Genomic DNA, 17,546 nt, shown 5'->3' with positions numbered 1-17,546 from the left:
AGAGTTTTTAAGGTACCAAAATGTGAGGAAAAACTGGAGAATCAGGAATAAAACAGAAAGCTTTTTGATTAATAAATTATCTTGCTTGATTTCCATCTTGGGTTGTACTCCAGCTTCGGGAGGCAAGTCTGCTGGCTGTGGTGGGAATATCCATAGGAGCAGGAGACAGGATTGGAGAGGTTGGACTGTGCAGCTGGTAGGGGAAGATGTGGAGACCTTGCATCATCTTGGCAGGAAAGCTGAATCTTTCCAGAGGAGTGTCTTTGCTGCTTTATTAAATGGAGCTTGGCAGCCCAGGGGCAGAGTCCCTGGGGGCTGCGTGTGTCCTTCCTAAACCAATATTGCACCGGGGTTGTGAAGAGAACTGGTTTTGTTTCACAATTCTTTTCCACCTTCCCTCTCCCTGCTCCCCTCACATAGCGTTATCTCTTGATGTGGTGCCATTAACTCTCTAATTAGCCCTGGGGGTGTTCTGGAGAGATAACGAGGCTGTAGGAGCTCAAATAAGCAGCGTGCGCAGATGTTTACCCAGGGTCGGAGGGCAGACCTGTTGTGACAGCCGATTGCCTTGGGGAGGGCAGACTCCTTTGGGAAGGGAGAAGCTGATCTGTGCTTCAGGCAGACCAGGAGCAGGGCTCCCCTCCTGCCCGAGGCAAGTCGGTGTCTTTTCCCTGCATTGCAAAATGGGAAAAATGCAGTTGGAAGTCCTTGGAATAGAGGATTCTGGAATAGTGAGTGTGATCAGGGTATGTCTGTAGCTTGATGGCTGTGCACGAAGCCATGTCCAGTTGCTCTGGTTGATGGTGGGCAGGGTCAGCAGCATCTCTTTGGGTGTTTTTTCTTCTGTATTTTGCCTTGCCATAACACTTTTTAAAGGGGAAAGTCCCTGTTTCAGTACACAATTTTTTTCCTTCCTAACCTCTTCTCTTGGTTTGAGCAATGAAGACCAGCTGATACCTCTGCGCTGGTATTTGGGAAGGAAGGGTGATTTTTGTTTTTTGCCTGCTGCTATGGTTTGGTGTGTGTGTGTGTGTGTGTGTGTGTGTCCATAAAGTCTTCATTGGAAAAGCTCCCAAAGCTAATTGGCAGAGGCTCAGTTTTGAGCATTCAGCAGTTATTTAGATGAGAGGGGGGGAAACGCATTCTATTTTTTCCTCCTCCTTCTGTTATCTCAGTCTTAATTTGTAAACATTTCTGAGCTGAGTGGATGTCACGGTCCGTGGTGACGCGGTTGATCCAGCTGCTATTTTTACAACAGAGTGGAGAGGTCTGAGCGGAGTTATTCCCTTTGATGTGCAGGAAATTCTACATGAGCCACCTAACAAGCAGGCAAGTTTGTGTATTCCCCCCCTCCTCTCCAAGAACTTACACAATCTCCAATTAATGCTACAATTAAAGACTTGTGGCAATGGTTTTTTAAATTGTCATGATTTAGTACGGTTACCTTGCTTTCAGGAAGGCTTATTGATGACTTGCTCATGGTAACCAGGCAGAGATGCTGGCATGGACCATGTAAGAGCATGCAGAAAGTAAATTGTTTAAAAGAATAAACAAAACAAAAACTTGAATTGATGATTTGACTTGGCTGATGCCTCATTCTGGAAACCTAGGGGTCTTGTTTGTGCCTTACTTTACTTTTCAGCATACCAGTGGCAGCTGCAAAGCATTGCCAGAGTTTTTCTGGAGCAATGAAGTCAGACCTGGGAGGGTTGCACTTGAAACTTTCAGATCTAACTGGTAATGATTATTTTTGGTTTCTCAGGGTATTGGAGGTAACTTTATTTAAAAGTCGAGAGGTTTCCCTTCCAAAGGCTGAGCTGCTTTGCTTGTCTAAGATCAGTGAGCTAAGCAAAGCTTGAGCAGCAGGCTTTGCAAAACCCAATGCTCTGGGTTGATTTATTTCTTTATTTTCTAATTTCATTTTGTAGGAGAGGAAGGATTGAGGGAAGCTCACTGGACTAAAAGAATAAAGTTAAACCTTGTTGCAATGTGAATAGGAATAATATATCTTAGCACACAGAATGAAGGTCTCTGTCTCAAATGGTTTGCTTTCTTTGACTAAGCTGATTGGTGCAATAAGTTACAACCTCTATCTACAAGGATTGTCTTGCTTATGACTTCAGGCCATCACAGTCACAGCAGAACTGAGAGTGTTTTCCTTGGAGACCTGTCCAAAAGGCTCAGATTAATGAATCCCATTGCTGGGAAGTGAGAGTGCAGTTTGAAGGGGGGTCCTTTTAGCTTTGTGATGCTCATTTAGCAGTATACAGTTCAGAGAGTTAAGATTGCCTCTGACCGAAGCTGTAAGATGCTGCCTCGCCATTGTTGGCTTGTTTTTTGATCTTTAAGAGGAGGGAATTGAATACATACAAGGAGTTTTTTCTTTCCTTTTTTTTTTTTTTTTTTTTTTTTTAAATTTTTAATTTTTTTTTTTTATTTTGAGGGGGTTGCTGTCTCCTGCATGGAGCCTGGGAGCTCTGGTGGGTGCTGTTACCTCCAGCCACTTATGCTAGGGTGACAGTGACCTCCTTTGTGGCACCTGAGGATGACTGATCTGCAAAAGGCCACTTGTCCAGCATCCACTTCAAGATGATTGTACAGGCTGATGCTTCTGAAACACAGAGCTAGGTCAGGGCTGTGTGTACAGAGGGCAGGGATTTGTGCTGACATGTCAATTTATTCATGCTATATACATTTCTCCTCGTGTTTGACATGCAGATCTCCTTGGATAAACTTCCACACATCTCTATGTAGTTCATCTGGGTGTTGCTTCACCCACAGCCACCTCCAGCCACCTGTGGGACAGAAGATAGCAGATGCTTAACGCAACACTGCTGTGTTAATGACTTGGAACAGGAGGAAAAGGAGGTTCTTCTCTGTTTCATAGCACAACTAGCAAATGAGGTTTTTGCAGTGGCTTGCTGAAGCTGGGAGGTGTGTGTCTTGCCTCCTTCTGTGCTTCCCCTTTGTAGCTTCTGAGCTCGTGCATCAGTATCAAAACTTAAATCCTGATAATATTTAGGAGTCACAATTGCCTGTCATCTATGCCAGTCCACTTTGTCACTGCTAGACAGCTGTAACTCCACAGGTGACTTGCAGCTTCATGTCTAGCTCTGCAAACTTTGCAGTGGTGCTGCGGAGTGACCTGCCTGGCTAACGGTGCTGTGGCTGCTCCCTGCAAACCTCACCTATACCTTCAGATTAGCACATGTGGTTTTCTGGCTTGTACCCATCTCAGGTGAGATCGCATAAACGCACTGAGATCAGCCTGTAGTGCTGGGAAAGGTGAACAGAATTAAAAATGAAGGGGCTGCAGCAGGCTCTTGAGCTGTCCCTGTGATGTTGGAAACCTGCTCTGTGCTCAGCAGGCTTTTGCTGGTGGTTCAGGAGCAGTGAGGATGTGTGGGACTCCAGCTGTGCTGGGTTTTTGATGCTGGGGAGGGTTCCGTGCTAATCCCTGTTCCTGGGGGCACCTTTTTGTGCTGCGCTGCCCAAGAAAGAATGGGTAACATGCATGGTAAATGTTTGCAATCTGTTGCTCAGGTGGCCAGCAGGCATTTGCCATGTCATACTAGCAGGGTTAGAGCTAAATGAGACAGCTGCAGCTCTTTGCATGGTGAGAGGAGCTCCTGCACAATGGAGAAGGCACTGTGATCCTCTGCTGCTTACTATGGTGTTGGTTCCTTTCTGGCTGTGGTTTTGTCCCATTTTTATCAGAAGAAAAGAAGCTGGTGGAGCTCTCAGTGCCCTCTAATTCAGGGTGGCAGGAAGCCAGGGGTGGCTTTTTCTGTCCTGTGCTGGTGCAGGCATCTGAGGCTTGCAGCAGTGCAGGCTGCTTACACTGATGTCCCCTCCTCGTGTGCCCGAAGACGTTGAGGTTAAAGGATGCCTGAAGGCAATGGAGTTGTGACAGAGAGCAGAAGCAGCTCTCTGGCAGGAGGTATTGACTGGGCTTGGGTTGCAGCTCTGCTAGGGACCTCACTTTCCTTCCCTCTACGCAGCTCCCATGGGTCACTTGCTCACTGAGGCTAGGTTTTCGTTGCGAACGGCTGCAGCAGTGCGGGTACTTAGCAATTAGCCACTGCTCGGCTTCACGGCAGGTCCTCAAAGTCTGGAGCACCGTCGTTAGGCTGGGAGGGCGGGCGGCCGCTCTCTGATCTGGATGTTCGGTTTCCTCTCTCTCTCCCCCTTCCCCGCCCCTTTAAAAAGGTGTTTTGTTTCCCCTCTTCGGCTGCAGCTCGCCCCGCTCTTCCCGAAGCACAGGAGAGGAGAGCTGCCTTTTGTTCTCTCTGTGCATCCCACGCGGGGAGAGACGGCAGCGGTGGATCCCACTCGCGGCTCGGGGCGGTCCGGCAGCTCTGCTGCACGGCTGCCGGCGTGGGATCCTGGGGGATTTGTGCAGCCGCAGAGTAAAGCAGACGGGCAGATCGCTTTCCCCACTCCGAAGTGTCTTTCTGAAATCTCTAGTTGCTGTGGGTGCAGCGTTCGGGTGGTTTTTGCTGAGGATTACTCAGCGATTTCTCCCATGTGCTAGCTCAAAATCACGACTCCCTCTGGTTGAGTTGCTTTTCTGATTTGTAACCATTGTGATTTGAAAGTTTACTGCAGAATTAGATGCGATTGCAGAGGAGGAAGATATGTAGCTAGAGAGCAGCTATGTCCCATGAGCGTGGATGAAAGCATGTGGATGACAGAGCATGTGTCTGAATTATGGTGCATGGAGCAAGAATTGCTTCTCAGAAAGCCCCTTGAGTGCTTTGTCCAAAAGCTGAGTGCTGCAGCAGCCGGAGGTTTGGCTGTGCTGCTGCCCTCCCGGTCTCCAGCGATGCATCTCAATGTCTTCCCGAGCTGTTTGGGCTTTGGTCACAGCCAAGGCTGTGCCTTGAGAAAACTCCAAAGTCTTCAAGAAAATAAATAGAGGCTCTTCGGAGCAGCTGCTTGGGAGCAGCTCTGCATTTTGAGTTTCTGAACTCATTGAAAAGTGACAGGGGAAAGTTGTAGTTTCCTTTCTTTTCTTCCTTTTTTTCCCCCCCCCCTTTGTCATTCCCCCTCCTTCCCTTTGCTTTTTAGAGATTGGTGATAAGGAATTCTAACTACTTAATGAGCTGGGAGAGGCCTCTCTCCATTGGAGTGGAGGACTCCAGGTGGCACTTTGACAGATTGGACAGGTAAGGCAGGAGAGCCCCACCTCCTCCTCCTCGCCTATAGTTAGGTATATAAGGGAAACTTAAATTATGCAGAGAGGCACACTCCGAGTCCTGTTATCTTCCAAGTAGCATCACATACCTTTTCAGGGTCTTCTAGGGGGTGGGAGGTGTTTGTCAAAATCCTGGAGCCAGAAGAAAGAACAGCAGCATTGATCAATTTGACTGCTAACATGTTGTACCTGGAAAACAATGCCCAGTCCCAGTATAGCGAGGTAAGGATCCTAGGTTTGAGCTGTGATATCTTTTAATATATTTTATTTGTAGTGAAATCGTGCAACTTTTCACCCCTGTAGTCCCGATGTTAGGCATGCAAGATGCATTTATTTTTCTGAAACTTTGCGCCTTCCAAATGGCAAGTAGAGTTTGCTGAGCTAGATATTGAAATGAGAATGAACATGAAGCCTTTACGTTTGTGACAGCAAATTTCTTTTGGGAGCCTTGATGAACCAAATATATGTAGTTAAAAAAAAATATGTAATTTTTTGCGTTAGTAAAGCAAGGCAAAGTAGTCGTTTACTGTATGCAATGCGTAGAGTTTGCATTCCTGTAGCAGTATGAGCAGTATCTGTGTTGAGTGCATTATAGCTCGTTAGCTAGTCTTTTTATTGCCAAAATCGCTGCTCGTTGTTAAAAATGGGTTTAGGAAATAAACCAAAAACTCTCTAATTCCATTCTTTGGTTATGTTTAAGTAATATGTGCAGAGGTTCTCTGCCGCAGGAGTTGCGTTAGCGTCCACCCCAATAACTCCTTTACACGGTGCTGTTAATGCTTTTTGTCTTGAAGCAGCAGCAAGATACTTTATACAGGCTATCCGTAAACACTGTGTGGGGATGAATTCTCACACAATGGATGCGACTTGTTGCACTGTATGGGTGCAAGTGGAACGCAAACTTCAGCTACAGACTTTTTTGTTTATTTTTTAGCCCACTAGATGGGTGTTTTTGTAAGGTAGAAGCTGAGTGAATTGCTGCATACTGTGCAAATCTTTGAAGGAAGTTACCTGGGGTTGAGGCAGATCTAACAACAATATTGGTTTACATTCCAGTGGAGACAGCAGCTGTGTTGACACTCGTCAGAATGGCGATGCAGCAAAATCTTCTGTGTGTATGTGCGCGTGTGTATTCGTGGTGAAAATGCTTCAAGCGGAGGGCATGGGGTGTGGGACCTGCAGCAGACAGAAGCTCAGCCACTTGGAAAAGAAAACAAAATAGGAATTGCACGGTGGAGAGCGCAGATAGGGGATGCGATAGCTGGCGAGGAAAAGCCTGTTAAGTGTACGCTTGGGCTTGCACACCTGGGATGGCGGTTTGCAACTCAGATAAACTGGAAGCTGTGTGTTTTCCAGGTCTCCTGTATTTCAGGGTGTGCAAACACGCGGTATGCTCTTGTGCCCAGAAGACACTAATGTAGTGACTATTTTTTTTTCTCTCAGGTTAATTATAAACTCTTAAATGGGGAGAGAGCACTTCTTGGCGTGTTTGCTTGGCATTATTTGTCTCCTGCTATCTGATCAACTTTCGCTGAATAGCAGCGGTGGGGCTGTGGAGTCCCCATGGTTGACTTGCTGGGCTCATCTGTCAGAAGCGATGCGCTCGGGAGCATTCGTGCTCCGCTTAAATGCCGCTTGCTGTAGCAGCAGGGGAGGCTTGTAAGAGGCTTTAGCTCTCTTATGTATTTTTTTTTCCCCTTCTTACATTTGATCTTGATGCGCTGGCTTTGTTCATTCAGTGAAGCGTTGAACGCTGTGGAAGGAAAATGCGATTAGCGCTGACTTGGCTTTATTACTGATATAGCAGCCCTTATAGCAACCCTCTGAGTGAGATGGAGACCTGTGAACTCTGAGAATGCGTCCTGATGAACCTTGCTCATCCTAGGCTTGAAAAAAAGATGTCGGCTTTCACCAGAAGTTAAATAAAAAAGAAAAAACTGGAACTACCTTTAGCTAGCAGCGTGGATGTAGGAATTTCAGTCTGTTGAACTCAGACTTAAAAATGGCGAACAATTGGCTTCCCTCCCACTGAAACACATTTCCTTTCCTCTCTTCCCCATTGCTGTGCCTGGGATGCTCGCTGCCTTCCAGCGCTGTCTCCTTACGGGTGCTGTCCTCTGCCCGCTCTGCCCTGCAGCTTGAGCCTCGTGCAAGGCCCGGCCAGGCCTGCGTGGTCAGGGCAGCAAGCTTGTGCTGTGGCCCGCGGCCCTGTGAGGTCTGTGCCCGCGAGCGTGGTGTCAAATGCCACAGTGAGATAAGGAGTTGCTTCTAAGCAGGCAAAATTTGGTTAAGGGAAGTTGAGAGCGAGGTTTGAGGAGTCAATTGCAGGCCAGAAGGCTGGAGGTGGGACCTGCCCCAAGCTTTTTTTTTTGCAGTTTAATGCAATCCAGCGTTTGATCTGGGTTGATTGTAAGGAGCAATTGAGCTCTTTGGCGGAGTGCTGGACTTGGTGGCTCTGGAGATCCTTACGTTGGAGTAGATGATGTGAACAGGAGGGATATGTGGCACGGCTAGAATGTAGCAGGACGATGAAGTGGTGGTTAACAGGAATCTTGGGATCTTGGATTGCTCTCCTTCCTTGTTTCTCTATCTGGCAGTTCTAGGTATTGTGCAGAACTTCTGCAAGGAGCTGTGCCCCAGATGGGATGCACTTGTAAACTGGCTGTGCTCCATGAGGAGGGTCCTTGGAGGTGTTCAAGAAATGTTTGGATATGGTACTTAAGGACATGGCTTAGTGGGCAGTATTGGTGGTAGGTAGTGAGCTTGGCTAGGTAATCCTAGAGGTCTTTTCTAACCTTAATGATTCTATGTGTAAATCTGTCCAATCTTATCTGCCTTTCTTGGGTGCTGAATGGGGAGGATGAGAGCAGTAAAGAGATCCCGTTGGGGACTGATTCTTCTGGAATATGACTGAGATGATGATTTGGAGAGATTAATGTGTTTGCTCAAATCAAATTAAGGCACAGCCAAAAGAATAAACATAACTTCTTCAAACGCTGATAAGAAGTGTGCTGTGAATTTTGATCATCTCCTTCTTCCCCAAGATCTTCCTGCTCTTTGTGGGAGAGAGGCAAATTAAAGCATCTCTTTCCGTTAAGATTTTTATCATAGTTTTGGGAGGGGAATGGGGAAATGAGTTTTAGACAAAACTTTAAAACCTCTAGTGCTCTCCTGTTACGGCTTTTTGGCAACATTCCTTCATGCTAGAAGTCTAAAAGGCTGTAGTTGGATTGCTGCAAACAACTTTGATTCAAAGTTAGAATAACCTGTTCAAGAAGGATGGATCTCATATAGTGTGTGTTTATATAAATAAAAACTTGAACTAATAGTTGAAATGCATGTGTTTGACCTGTAGTGCCCTGGGTATGAGTATTGCTTCTTCAGGAGCAGCCAGGCGGTTCTGTAGGGTGGCCTGGAAGGATGTCCTGAAGGAGTTGGGCCACCTCTGTGAGGCCTGAGAAACATGCACTGGTGTGGGATGTTGCTTTAGCAAACATTTTCAGGTTAAGGAATTTAGAAATTGAGATATAGCTGGCTTTTGAGTATCACCCACTTCAGTGTGTGGTAAAAGTGTGGTTGGAGTTTCACCACCCTTGTTGTCTGAACTTGGTTGTCAACCACCTGAGAGGACAAAGCTGTGGCCCTTCTGGAGTTGCTTTCCTTGACTGATCGTGAGATGCGGCATTGGTCGCCGCTGTTCTGTCTTACCCTGCTCTGTGGCCCTCAGACAGGCCTGGGGTAAAGGAAGGAATTTTGGGAGAAGGCCACCTGGTCACTCCCAAGGGAACCACTGTCCTCCCTTCCTGCAGACCTGTCTTTTTCCTCCTTCCATTTGTAAAGGTGTCCTGGAGTTCAGCCGCCTCTGATTAGGGAGATGTTAACTCCCAGTGCCTGGGAGGGAACTTCTTTCTGAGCAGTGGAGGGTTCAGGTAGGAGCACCATGCCTTTCAGTGGCTTCTGAATATTGAGATGATACTAGCAAACGTGCCTGTTTGGATGCAGGCCTCATTATGAGCAAGAAGTAAGGAGGTGCACTGAGGATTACATTTTTGCCAGCTGGACGATGACAAAGATGCTTCTTGACTATTCACCCCTCATTTTTTGCTGTAATTGTACTTAAAGAACTAAGTTTTTTGTCATATGATGTGTTCTGTGCAAGCTTGTGATATGAGTAGCTTATCCTAGACTGCAAAGGTCTTCTGTGAGGATGTAGAGGCCCTGTATAGCCAACCCTTTCCTCTGAGAGGTTTGAACACCTCAGTTGCAGATCTTTGTCCTGTAATAGAAAAGCTGAAGTAGACTTGCATATGCCTTATCTTTTTGGAGAATTGAAGTGGCTGGTTTTCTGGTAAAGAAACTGAAGCAGTCCAGAGGTCTCAGGAAGCTGAGATGCACCTTTTGCCACATGCTCCCATCCCCCTGCCAGCTGAAACAGGAGGACCACTCAACAGAGGAAACACGGGGAAGGGCAAGAGCTAGATCTGTGTCATGCAAGGGTTTAATTGTTTACTATCAGAGCAGGTTTGTCATGTCATGGGTGGTCTTCTGTTTTGTAACATGATACATAAAAGCTTGGGTGATAGCAGCACTGATAGTGGAACTGACATGATCCTTTGTAGGGTAGTGAATTGGAACTGTTACTTGAAAAAATCCTCCTAGCTTTAGGCAGAGGATCTGGACTGGCCCTCCGCAGTCATAGGGTATAGCTCAGAAATGAATGATTGAAACTGTATGTGGGTGGAATAATTGAATAAGATTGTTTGTTAATAGACAGAAATGAAACCAGATGATGTTCTGTCTGCACAGCCTCAACTTCTGACGGTGCTGTGTGATACATCTGCAGAAATTAGGGTAGTCTGTGCAAAATTATTGCTCAGTAACATACTGTGGTTTGCACAGTAATGCGTTGGTACTGGACATCAGATTGTAAAATGGAGATGCAATTTCTAATCCTTTGCTTAAATTGAGCATGAGTATTGGGGCAAGATGTTTTTGCAGTTGGCAAATTATTAGTTTGCTTCACTTGGGAAGAAACCAATTCTAAATACTTTCTATAGTAAAAAGAAAAAAAAGTCAATGTAAAGGAGCAGCCATTGAAGTGAGGGTGGTTTTCTTGAATTGGTGACTATAAATGGTGGGTGTTTTTTTTTTCTTTTTTTTTCCACTTGTGTGGGGTGTTTTCTTTTTGGTTTTGTTTGTTTTGTTTTGTCACCGACAACTGAGTTCTCTGCATTTCTTCTACCACAAGCAGACTATTTTACTGTCCTATTGCATGGCTTCCTTAGGAGTGTATCTTCTTTCTTTTCACTTTCTTTTTAAAATTAATAAGTAATGGTTTTAAGTCAGGTGAAATTGCTCAGGGACAGGAGAAAGAAGAAAAGCATGGAGAAAAACAAAAGGGAGCTTTGTCTGCCTCTGAAATGCATCCTTGCCCATCTGGTGGAAGCCTTTTGGGTTGCATCTGCCAAGTTATGCCTAGCAGAAGAGTTTTTCCTAGCATGGCCTTGTTTTACATGTTTCAGAAGCACTGCAAGATCCATGGGGAAGCAGGAAAGCTATGGATGTAGGATGTGAGAGGGTGTCTCCTGTAAACCATGTATTTTGTGCTTTCCTTCCTCGGGAAGATGTTGGCTATGGGTAGTGGAGAAACTACTTATTTCATTATCGTGAAGGGCTGAATAAAAGCGGGTGTTGCCTGGCTCAAGGCAAATTTTAAGTTCTATTTACAAAATGTTCCCACTGAAAAATCTGGAAACGCTTCAGAAAGGAACTCTTGCACCGATGGATTTGTGCTAGACACTATTAAGCCCTGTTATTTTTCTGGCACTGCCTCCAACGCTTCTTGAGAATGTGCAGAGTAGGCAATAAAATGAGCGCAACTCTTTTAAAGCAAGGTTGCATAAATCATCTGAAAGGAGAGCAGCTTCTCATATACCAGCAGTAACGCTCCACTTCAGCCTCTCTAGTGGAGAAGTGAGCTCAAACTTTGTGTAAATTGGCCTGCATTAGTGTCAAGTCACTTCTGGTATCAGATGGAATTAAGAGGAAAAACATTATTTTCCAAGAGTGTCAAAGTTCAACTTTTTTTTTTCAGTTGCACACGTTTTCTAGATTCTCTGCCATCGGCTGGCAGTGCCTTAACAACAAAATGAGACTGTGATCATTAGTGATACCTGAGTGAGTCCATCCATAGTTAGGGATTTGAATGGATCTCTCCAAGTCAGTCGACTTGCCATTCTTCAAAAATGTCCTGATCTGTGTTGTTTTCTTGTATTATTTAGTAACTTATGAGAAATATTCCAGTCCTCACTCTCCCATGTGGAGCTTCCATCAGGGCTTTGCTTTGCTGTGAGATGTTCCTGTCAGAGGGAATAGAGAGCAGCTTTTTCAATAGGGGTATACCATAGGATGAAGATTTAGCAGGGCAGCCAAAATATGCAGGCTGTTACTTGGCAGAAAGCTACTGAGAAGAAAGTGCGGTGAAATATAGAGTTGAACTTGTTTCTCTTAACCAGGCTGACTCCTGCAGAAGTTCTGATTTTTCTTCTAAAGAAAAGCTGATGAGAGATTTTCCTTTCCAGGTTTTGCTTAGCTGCCTGTCGTTGCCTTCTGCACAGAAAAAATAGAGCAGCACGGGGTTAAAATTACTGCAGTCTTACTTAAAGATAAATACTAAGGGGCAAAATCGTAAGAAATATTGTTCAAGAAGGCTCTGATAAGTACACGGCATGTTTTAGTTCTCTGGTGTTGGCAGAGTGATGTTGAATCACCTTTGGTAGCTTGAGTCTAAACTTCGTTGTTGGAAAGCTCCCTTTTTCATAGGGCATGAGCAGTAACAAAAACATGGGATGCTTTTTTGTTGTTTTTTAATTGTACCAGGTTTGAGTGATTTGGGAGTCGAGCCAAGAATGCTCACTGATATCTGGTATTTTTTTTGCAAATCCTCTGCCTGCTGTTGTTTCACCTGGAATGGTACAACTAAAGGAGCAGTGTTTTAACCAGGATGTGCGTGTTGATGTCTAGAATAGATGGCTTGAGGTGCGATGTGTTTCTGAGGCTGTGCCCAGTCATCCTCTGTTTGGAAGTGGACCCAAGCAGCAAGGCTGAGCATGCTTGAAAATTAATGCATTGATTGGAGCCCGGCAGTCTCCTGGGATTGATTCCAGAGTTTGGATCCGGATTTAAACTTCCCCCCAAGGACTTTGGGAAGTGGTATACAAGGGGGCTGGTGAAATTTGAGATGAGTCCAACTTCCTCAAGATGGCAAGAAGATGAATGTTTTTACCAAGGGCAAGAGAGTGGGAGGAAACGCCCAGTTTAGGGAGAAATATTTTATGGTGGGGTAGTGTCTGGGAATGAAAGGGATGGATTGTGTCTCGGCAGATATGGATCTCTTAGTTTTAATCCACATCTAGGAAGTAAATACAAAGACTCTTGCTGACTTCTGGGAGCAGGGAGAAGGGAGGAGGTGCAGTGCTAGGCTTCTTGGGCTGCTTAAGGGGAAATCCCTGCAGCGCAGAGCTCAAGTCCAGCTACATGAGGGACCTGATATGTAGGACTGGTGCGGTGCCTCAGGAGCTGATGTGAACAGAATTGTAGGAACTCTCAAAGTATAAGTATGCTGTTAATAAGCGTCAAGTCAGCCAGTGAATGTCTCTGCTATAAGGAGAGAATTAGTTAAACTTGCTTGGTTTTTATTTTTTTAAGTAAACTTGTGCCTTGGTCATCAGAAAACACCTTTTGGGGGTGCAGTTGCTCAAAGTAAAGAATAAAATTCTGACAGGCTGCTCTGCAGAGATCAGATTCTACAAACTTAAGTTGTTTCTGAAATCATTAGTAGCCTCTGCAAGCCTTTACTATGATTTCTTACACCACAGTTTTACTCTGTGTTTTTATTTTGTTGCTCCTTCAGGAGCTCTGATGATGACTGAGTGGATTAAGTCAGTGGGTGAATTTCCTTTAACCCCCCTTTCAGCAGCAGATAAGCATGCAAGAAGTTCTTGAAGAGGAAACTAGAAAATGTACTGTCTGTGCTTGATCTAAAAAATATTAGTCATTTTGCAAGCAGGAAACTACTAGTTGAATAATAAAGTGAGAAAACTGCCTTTATTGGATCACTGTGCTCTATGTCTGAAAGTATCTGAATATTCAGTTTGGAGGAGTAATGAGTTAAATATGAATGGAAACTGATGGGCATGCTGTCACCCGGAAATCTAGAACCCCTTTCTCTATTTTGCTGCTGAAACTGCACGCAGCTGCGGAGACCACAAATAACTAGAAATACCTTGCAGTTAGAAGCATTTACTAAAATAATGGAAACTGCTCTGAAAAAGTTCTCACTGTCTTGCTGACGCGAGTGATTCTGTACTGAACAACAAACCTATCGACTTCTCAGTTCAGTCTCAGAGGTACATGGCCAAACCTGTGCCTGGCCCTTAAGTGCTTGTGGCACCATTTGTTTTAGTGTGTGCTGAAGTCACAGCGAGGGAAATGCTGGAAGGTGATTTTGATTGTTATTAGACACTGGAGGGTCTGTAACAGCTTTGTGGAAATTCTATGAGTGCATTGTGGTAATGTCATTTAAATGGTTGGGAAAATATTCTGGAGGGTTGCAAGGCTGATGCAGTGAAGGCGGTGTGGAAGAAGCCCAGCCTTTGCGTGCACTTCATGTGTACCTGCATGCACTCTCGCCTCATTCTTAAAGGCTGGCTTCTGGGGTGTTCTGGTGTTGTACCTCTACAGGACAGGAGTTATTTTAATGTACCAGATAAAGCCGTATGTTGGAAGACAAAGCCCTGCCTCCTTTTATTCTTTGCATTTGAGGCATAATTAGGATTTGGCGGCCAGTCCTCTCGATTTCCCCTACTCAGTCTTAAAAGCTTCTCAGTCAGCGGTGCTGCTTGTGTTATTTGGTGTCTCAGGCTTTTTGAGAATGCCATCCCGTGTGCTCTGTTCTGGAGAGATGAGGTGGCCAAATAACACAGAAAACCCAGTAGATGTTCCTTTTAATCTATGGGGACTCTGGTGCCACAGTATAACCCTTTTTCTGTGCTTGCTTTAACTTGTTTTAATTTGCCCTTTGCCCTCCTGTAACTCTTTCTGAATTCTTATATTCTGTAGCTGCACCATGCTTCAAAGAGTGGGTGTGGGGGTTTGTGTGGTTTCTTTGGCTTTTTTTAACTGTTTGATTTATTTAACTTGCAGATGATCTGAATTTCTCGTTCTGACTAAAATGTTACCTAGCTGAAGTATTCTACCTTGCTGGCTGAGAGCTGATGCGCTCTGGTTTTATTTAGCAAAACGACAAATTTGGGAGTTAGCTGCAATCCCTGGTGCTATTCTGACCCCGATTACTCATTGTCTTTGTGCCCTATGGCCATACTTTGGTTAGTGTCCGCTGCCTTTCAGTGTGGATGACACACAGATATCCTGTCCAGCCGAACGCTGCCCTCTCAGCGCAATAAAATGCTGCATGTCTGAAATGACTGATAACCATCAATGATTACCACTCAGTTAAGAGTTCAAGAAACAAGGCAGCTTTAATCAGCTACTGAAGTCTTCCTCTCCAGCTCACCCACCCCCAATTTAGAATTTTAATCTGTTTGCCTGATATTTAAAGCTCACCTTTTTTCTTTGATCCGACTTTTGACCTTACTTACCAACCTGACACACAGCATTTCTGCCGAGTTGTGGTCCTGCAATCACTCAGCTGCTGAAATTAGGCCAAAAAAAAAAAAACCCTTGCTTCTTCTGTTTTTCCTGTTGTAAGTCTGTTGTCTTCAGTTACGTTTACATCTCTTGAGAGCATAAGGGGAGCCTTTCCAAATAGTCTGTACTTTCTGGCTCTTCAGATCTTTGTTGACATGATGTTGTCCAGCTGGTAATAGGAGAACGTAGGGAAGCTCTTGGTCTCTGTTTTAGCCTTAGGAAGCGAAGTGTTTGGGGTTATAAATCAGTTTGCTTTAAAATCATGGAATTCTCATGTCCCATTATGTCTGGCATCTCACAGAGATGATATGATATTTCTTCTTCCTCTGCTTATGTGTTTTCTATTATATGCCAAATAGATTGCTGAGCACAAACTGAGTAAAGAAATGACAGAGTATGGTGTAAGAGGATGGATTTGGGGCTTTTTTCTTTTTTAATGTAGCTACATTTTCAAATTAACTAAGCATTGCCTAGGTGCTCTAATGGAAGTCTGCATGAAATGATTTGGTGTTCAGTGATGAAATTGGTTTTGGTGCAAGGAGGTATTTTTTTTTAAGGACCTCAGTTTGGAGTCTTTTTTTTTTTTTTTTTTTTTTTTCATTAAAGGCCTAAAATACACTTTTAGGAATTCAGTAGTAGTATTTTTATATGCATTGGAAAACAGTTAAAATACTTGAACAGTACAGGATATCCAGATTTACTGTGAAATGGGATGCACTGTCATCCTGATAATCCTTGAGTTAGACAAGCTCTCCTACCTGAACCTGTGGCAGGTGGTAGGAGCCAGGAATTACAGGCATTCCTGCTTTGGGCTGTGCTTGTTTTAAAAGCACCCTGCTTCTGGCTGAAAAATATTTCTTACTGAGCTCAAGTAAATGAATTAACCAAGGGGTAAAACTCAGAGTTTAGTTAAAAAGGAAAACAAGTACAGCTAGGGGGGAATAAGAAAACTCCAAAGCTTGCAGCCCTCTGGGCGCTCAGGAACTTGGGCTTGCGTTGTGTTTCATTGACCCGAGTTATTTTCTAAGCTTAAAAATACCTGCTTTTTTGAACTTCGACTCCTCACATGAGAAGTTCTGCTGCTGTTAACAGAGCTGTCTGAATAGAAACATGCTGGTTGCAGTTTGCTGGGTATGGCCATTATAGTTGTGCCATGTGTGTTAACCTGAGGAGTACAGGTGTTGGATGACATGCACAATGGAATAGCCAGTGCCAGTGAAAATCAGCCAGGCTTTTCCTCTGCAGATAGCTCAGTCAATCCCAAATAAATTCCCTTCTTAGTAAAACAGGACGCAGAAATACTTGTGCTCCCTGCTTTACAGGTGGGATTGAGCTGAGGAGATGTTAAACCTCTGGTTGTGCTGTGGCTGGTCAAAGAGCCAAGATGGGGCTTGTTGACTGCAGGAACTCTTCTGGTCCAGTGAATCCCATTGTGTTGGAAGCCTGTAACGCTGCTCAGATGTGAAGTAGTCTCTTTTACTGGAATAAGCAGTAAAACTTAAGTCGATTTGATGTAGTGCTAAAGTCCATGACCTTTGATAAATAGTGCGTAGGTTCCCAGGCATTAAAGCTCATATCTTGGTTAAGTGTTGATACCTTTGGTTCGACCGAAGGTATTTGGTTGCTCACTCTTCACGTTGAGTGCGTTATCATTTTATCTGAGGGCTTCTAAATGTTTGATGTATTCAGCTGTGCTGTTAGTCTGGAAGGAAGCCTCTTCAAAATAGCCCACTGGATTTGTTTCCACTTCAGACGTAGAGTTGGAGGAGCATGGAGGCTGTGTGACCTGCTGCCAGCACCGTGGCTCTCAGCAAGCATCTGGGCCTGAGCTGCTGTTGCAGCGACTTTGTGCTCCTTCTTCATGGCCAGGAGGGGACCACGTCCAAACTGATGTGTTCCTCCTGAAAGTTGTGCAGTCCTGAGCTCTTTCTCACAGATCTTTATGAATCACTGGTTCAGAAGGTTTTTTCAGTCTTTCTTGATGAGAAAAGAGGCTAGAGATTCAAAACGAAATCATACATCTCATTGTGATGAGTTAGATATCTTTCAGCTTCAGCTCTGATCTTAGCTGAGGGGCATGGGTGGAACCCTTAATTTCTTGGCACTTCTTTGTAATGGCACAAGCGCTTTGCCTACATTGGGTGTTGTATCAGCTGCCTTCTGAGCAACTGACAAAGCTGCACAGTTCTGCACTCAGCAGGATCTTGATTAATAATTATGATAGAAGCACTTCTGTTGAGCTTAAGTGCTTTATTTCCACCTTCTAAGCCTTTCTTTGGGAAGGTCTGAAAAACTAAGTTGATGTAAATATATCTTGATAAGCTTAAGGTGTCTGTCTTGTATTTTGGATAGGCATCAAGCACTTTGGAAAACATTTATCTTGCTGCTCCTAGAAGATCTCTTCTCCATCAGGATTCTGAATCTGAAATATCACTGTAACCTTCAACTGGAAAGCCTTGGTGCTTCAGTTGTGGTGCAGTTAAGGACAAAGCACCAGAGTACCAAAACGCTTTGCAAAATCTTGTTGCTAATATCTGTGGAATTTTGCTATATTGATTTTGGAATCTTGTATCTTGGGAGAATAAGCCCCAATCGTGGTGTTTTGCAAGGCTTTCTCAGTAGCTGCGCAGTGCTTTTTAGC

At 44.5% G+C, this 17,546-nt stretch overlaps 1 protein-coding gene across 5 annotated transcripts in view; it reads left to right on the top strand.

Annotated features, from left to right (window-relative positions):
• TP63 (tumor protein p63) overlaps window positions 1–17,546 on the top strand; it is a gene marked incomplete at both ends in the record, with an annotated part of 92,964 nt that overhangs the window by 25,306 nt on the left and 50,112 nt on the right. For 3 of the 5 annotated variants that reach the window (XM_079539973.1, XM_079539972.1, XM_079539971.1), the window contains one exon: window positions 5,378–5,419. The exons of the other annotated variants lie outside the window; for them this stretch is intronic. In XM_079539973.1, coding sequence (XP_079396099.1) covers window positions 5,378–5,419 — 42 coding nt within the window. Of the gene's footprint in view, window positions 1–5,377; window positions 5,420–17,546 lie in introns of those variants that run through there. 5 annotated transcript variants of the gene reach the window in all.

This window comes from Tetrao urogallus (genome assembly GCF_951394365.1).
Source record: "Tetrao urogallus genome assembly, chromosome: 9".
Lineage (NCBI taxonomy): Eukaryota > Metazoa > Chordata > Aves > Galliformes > Phasianidae > Tetrao > Tetrao urogallus.
The sequence above is the reverse complement of the archived record's forward strand: the minus strand, read 5'-3'. Positions and strand labels throughout refer to the sequence as shown.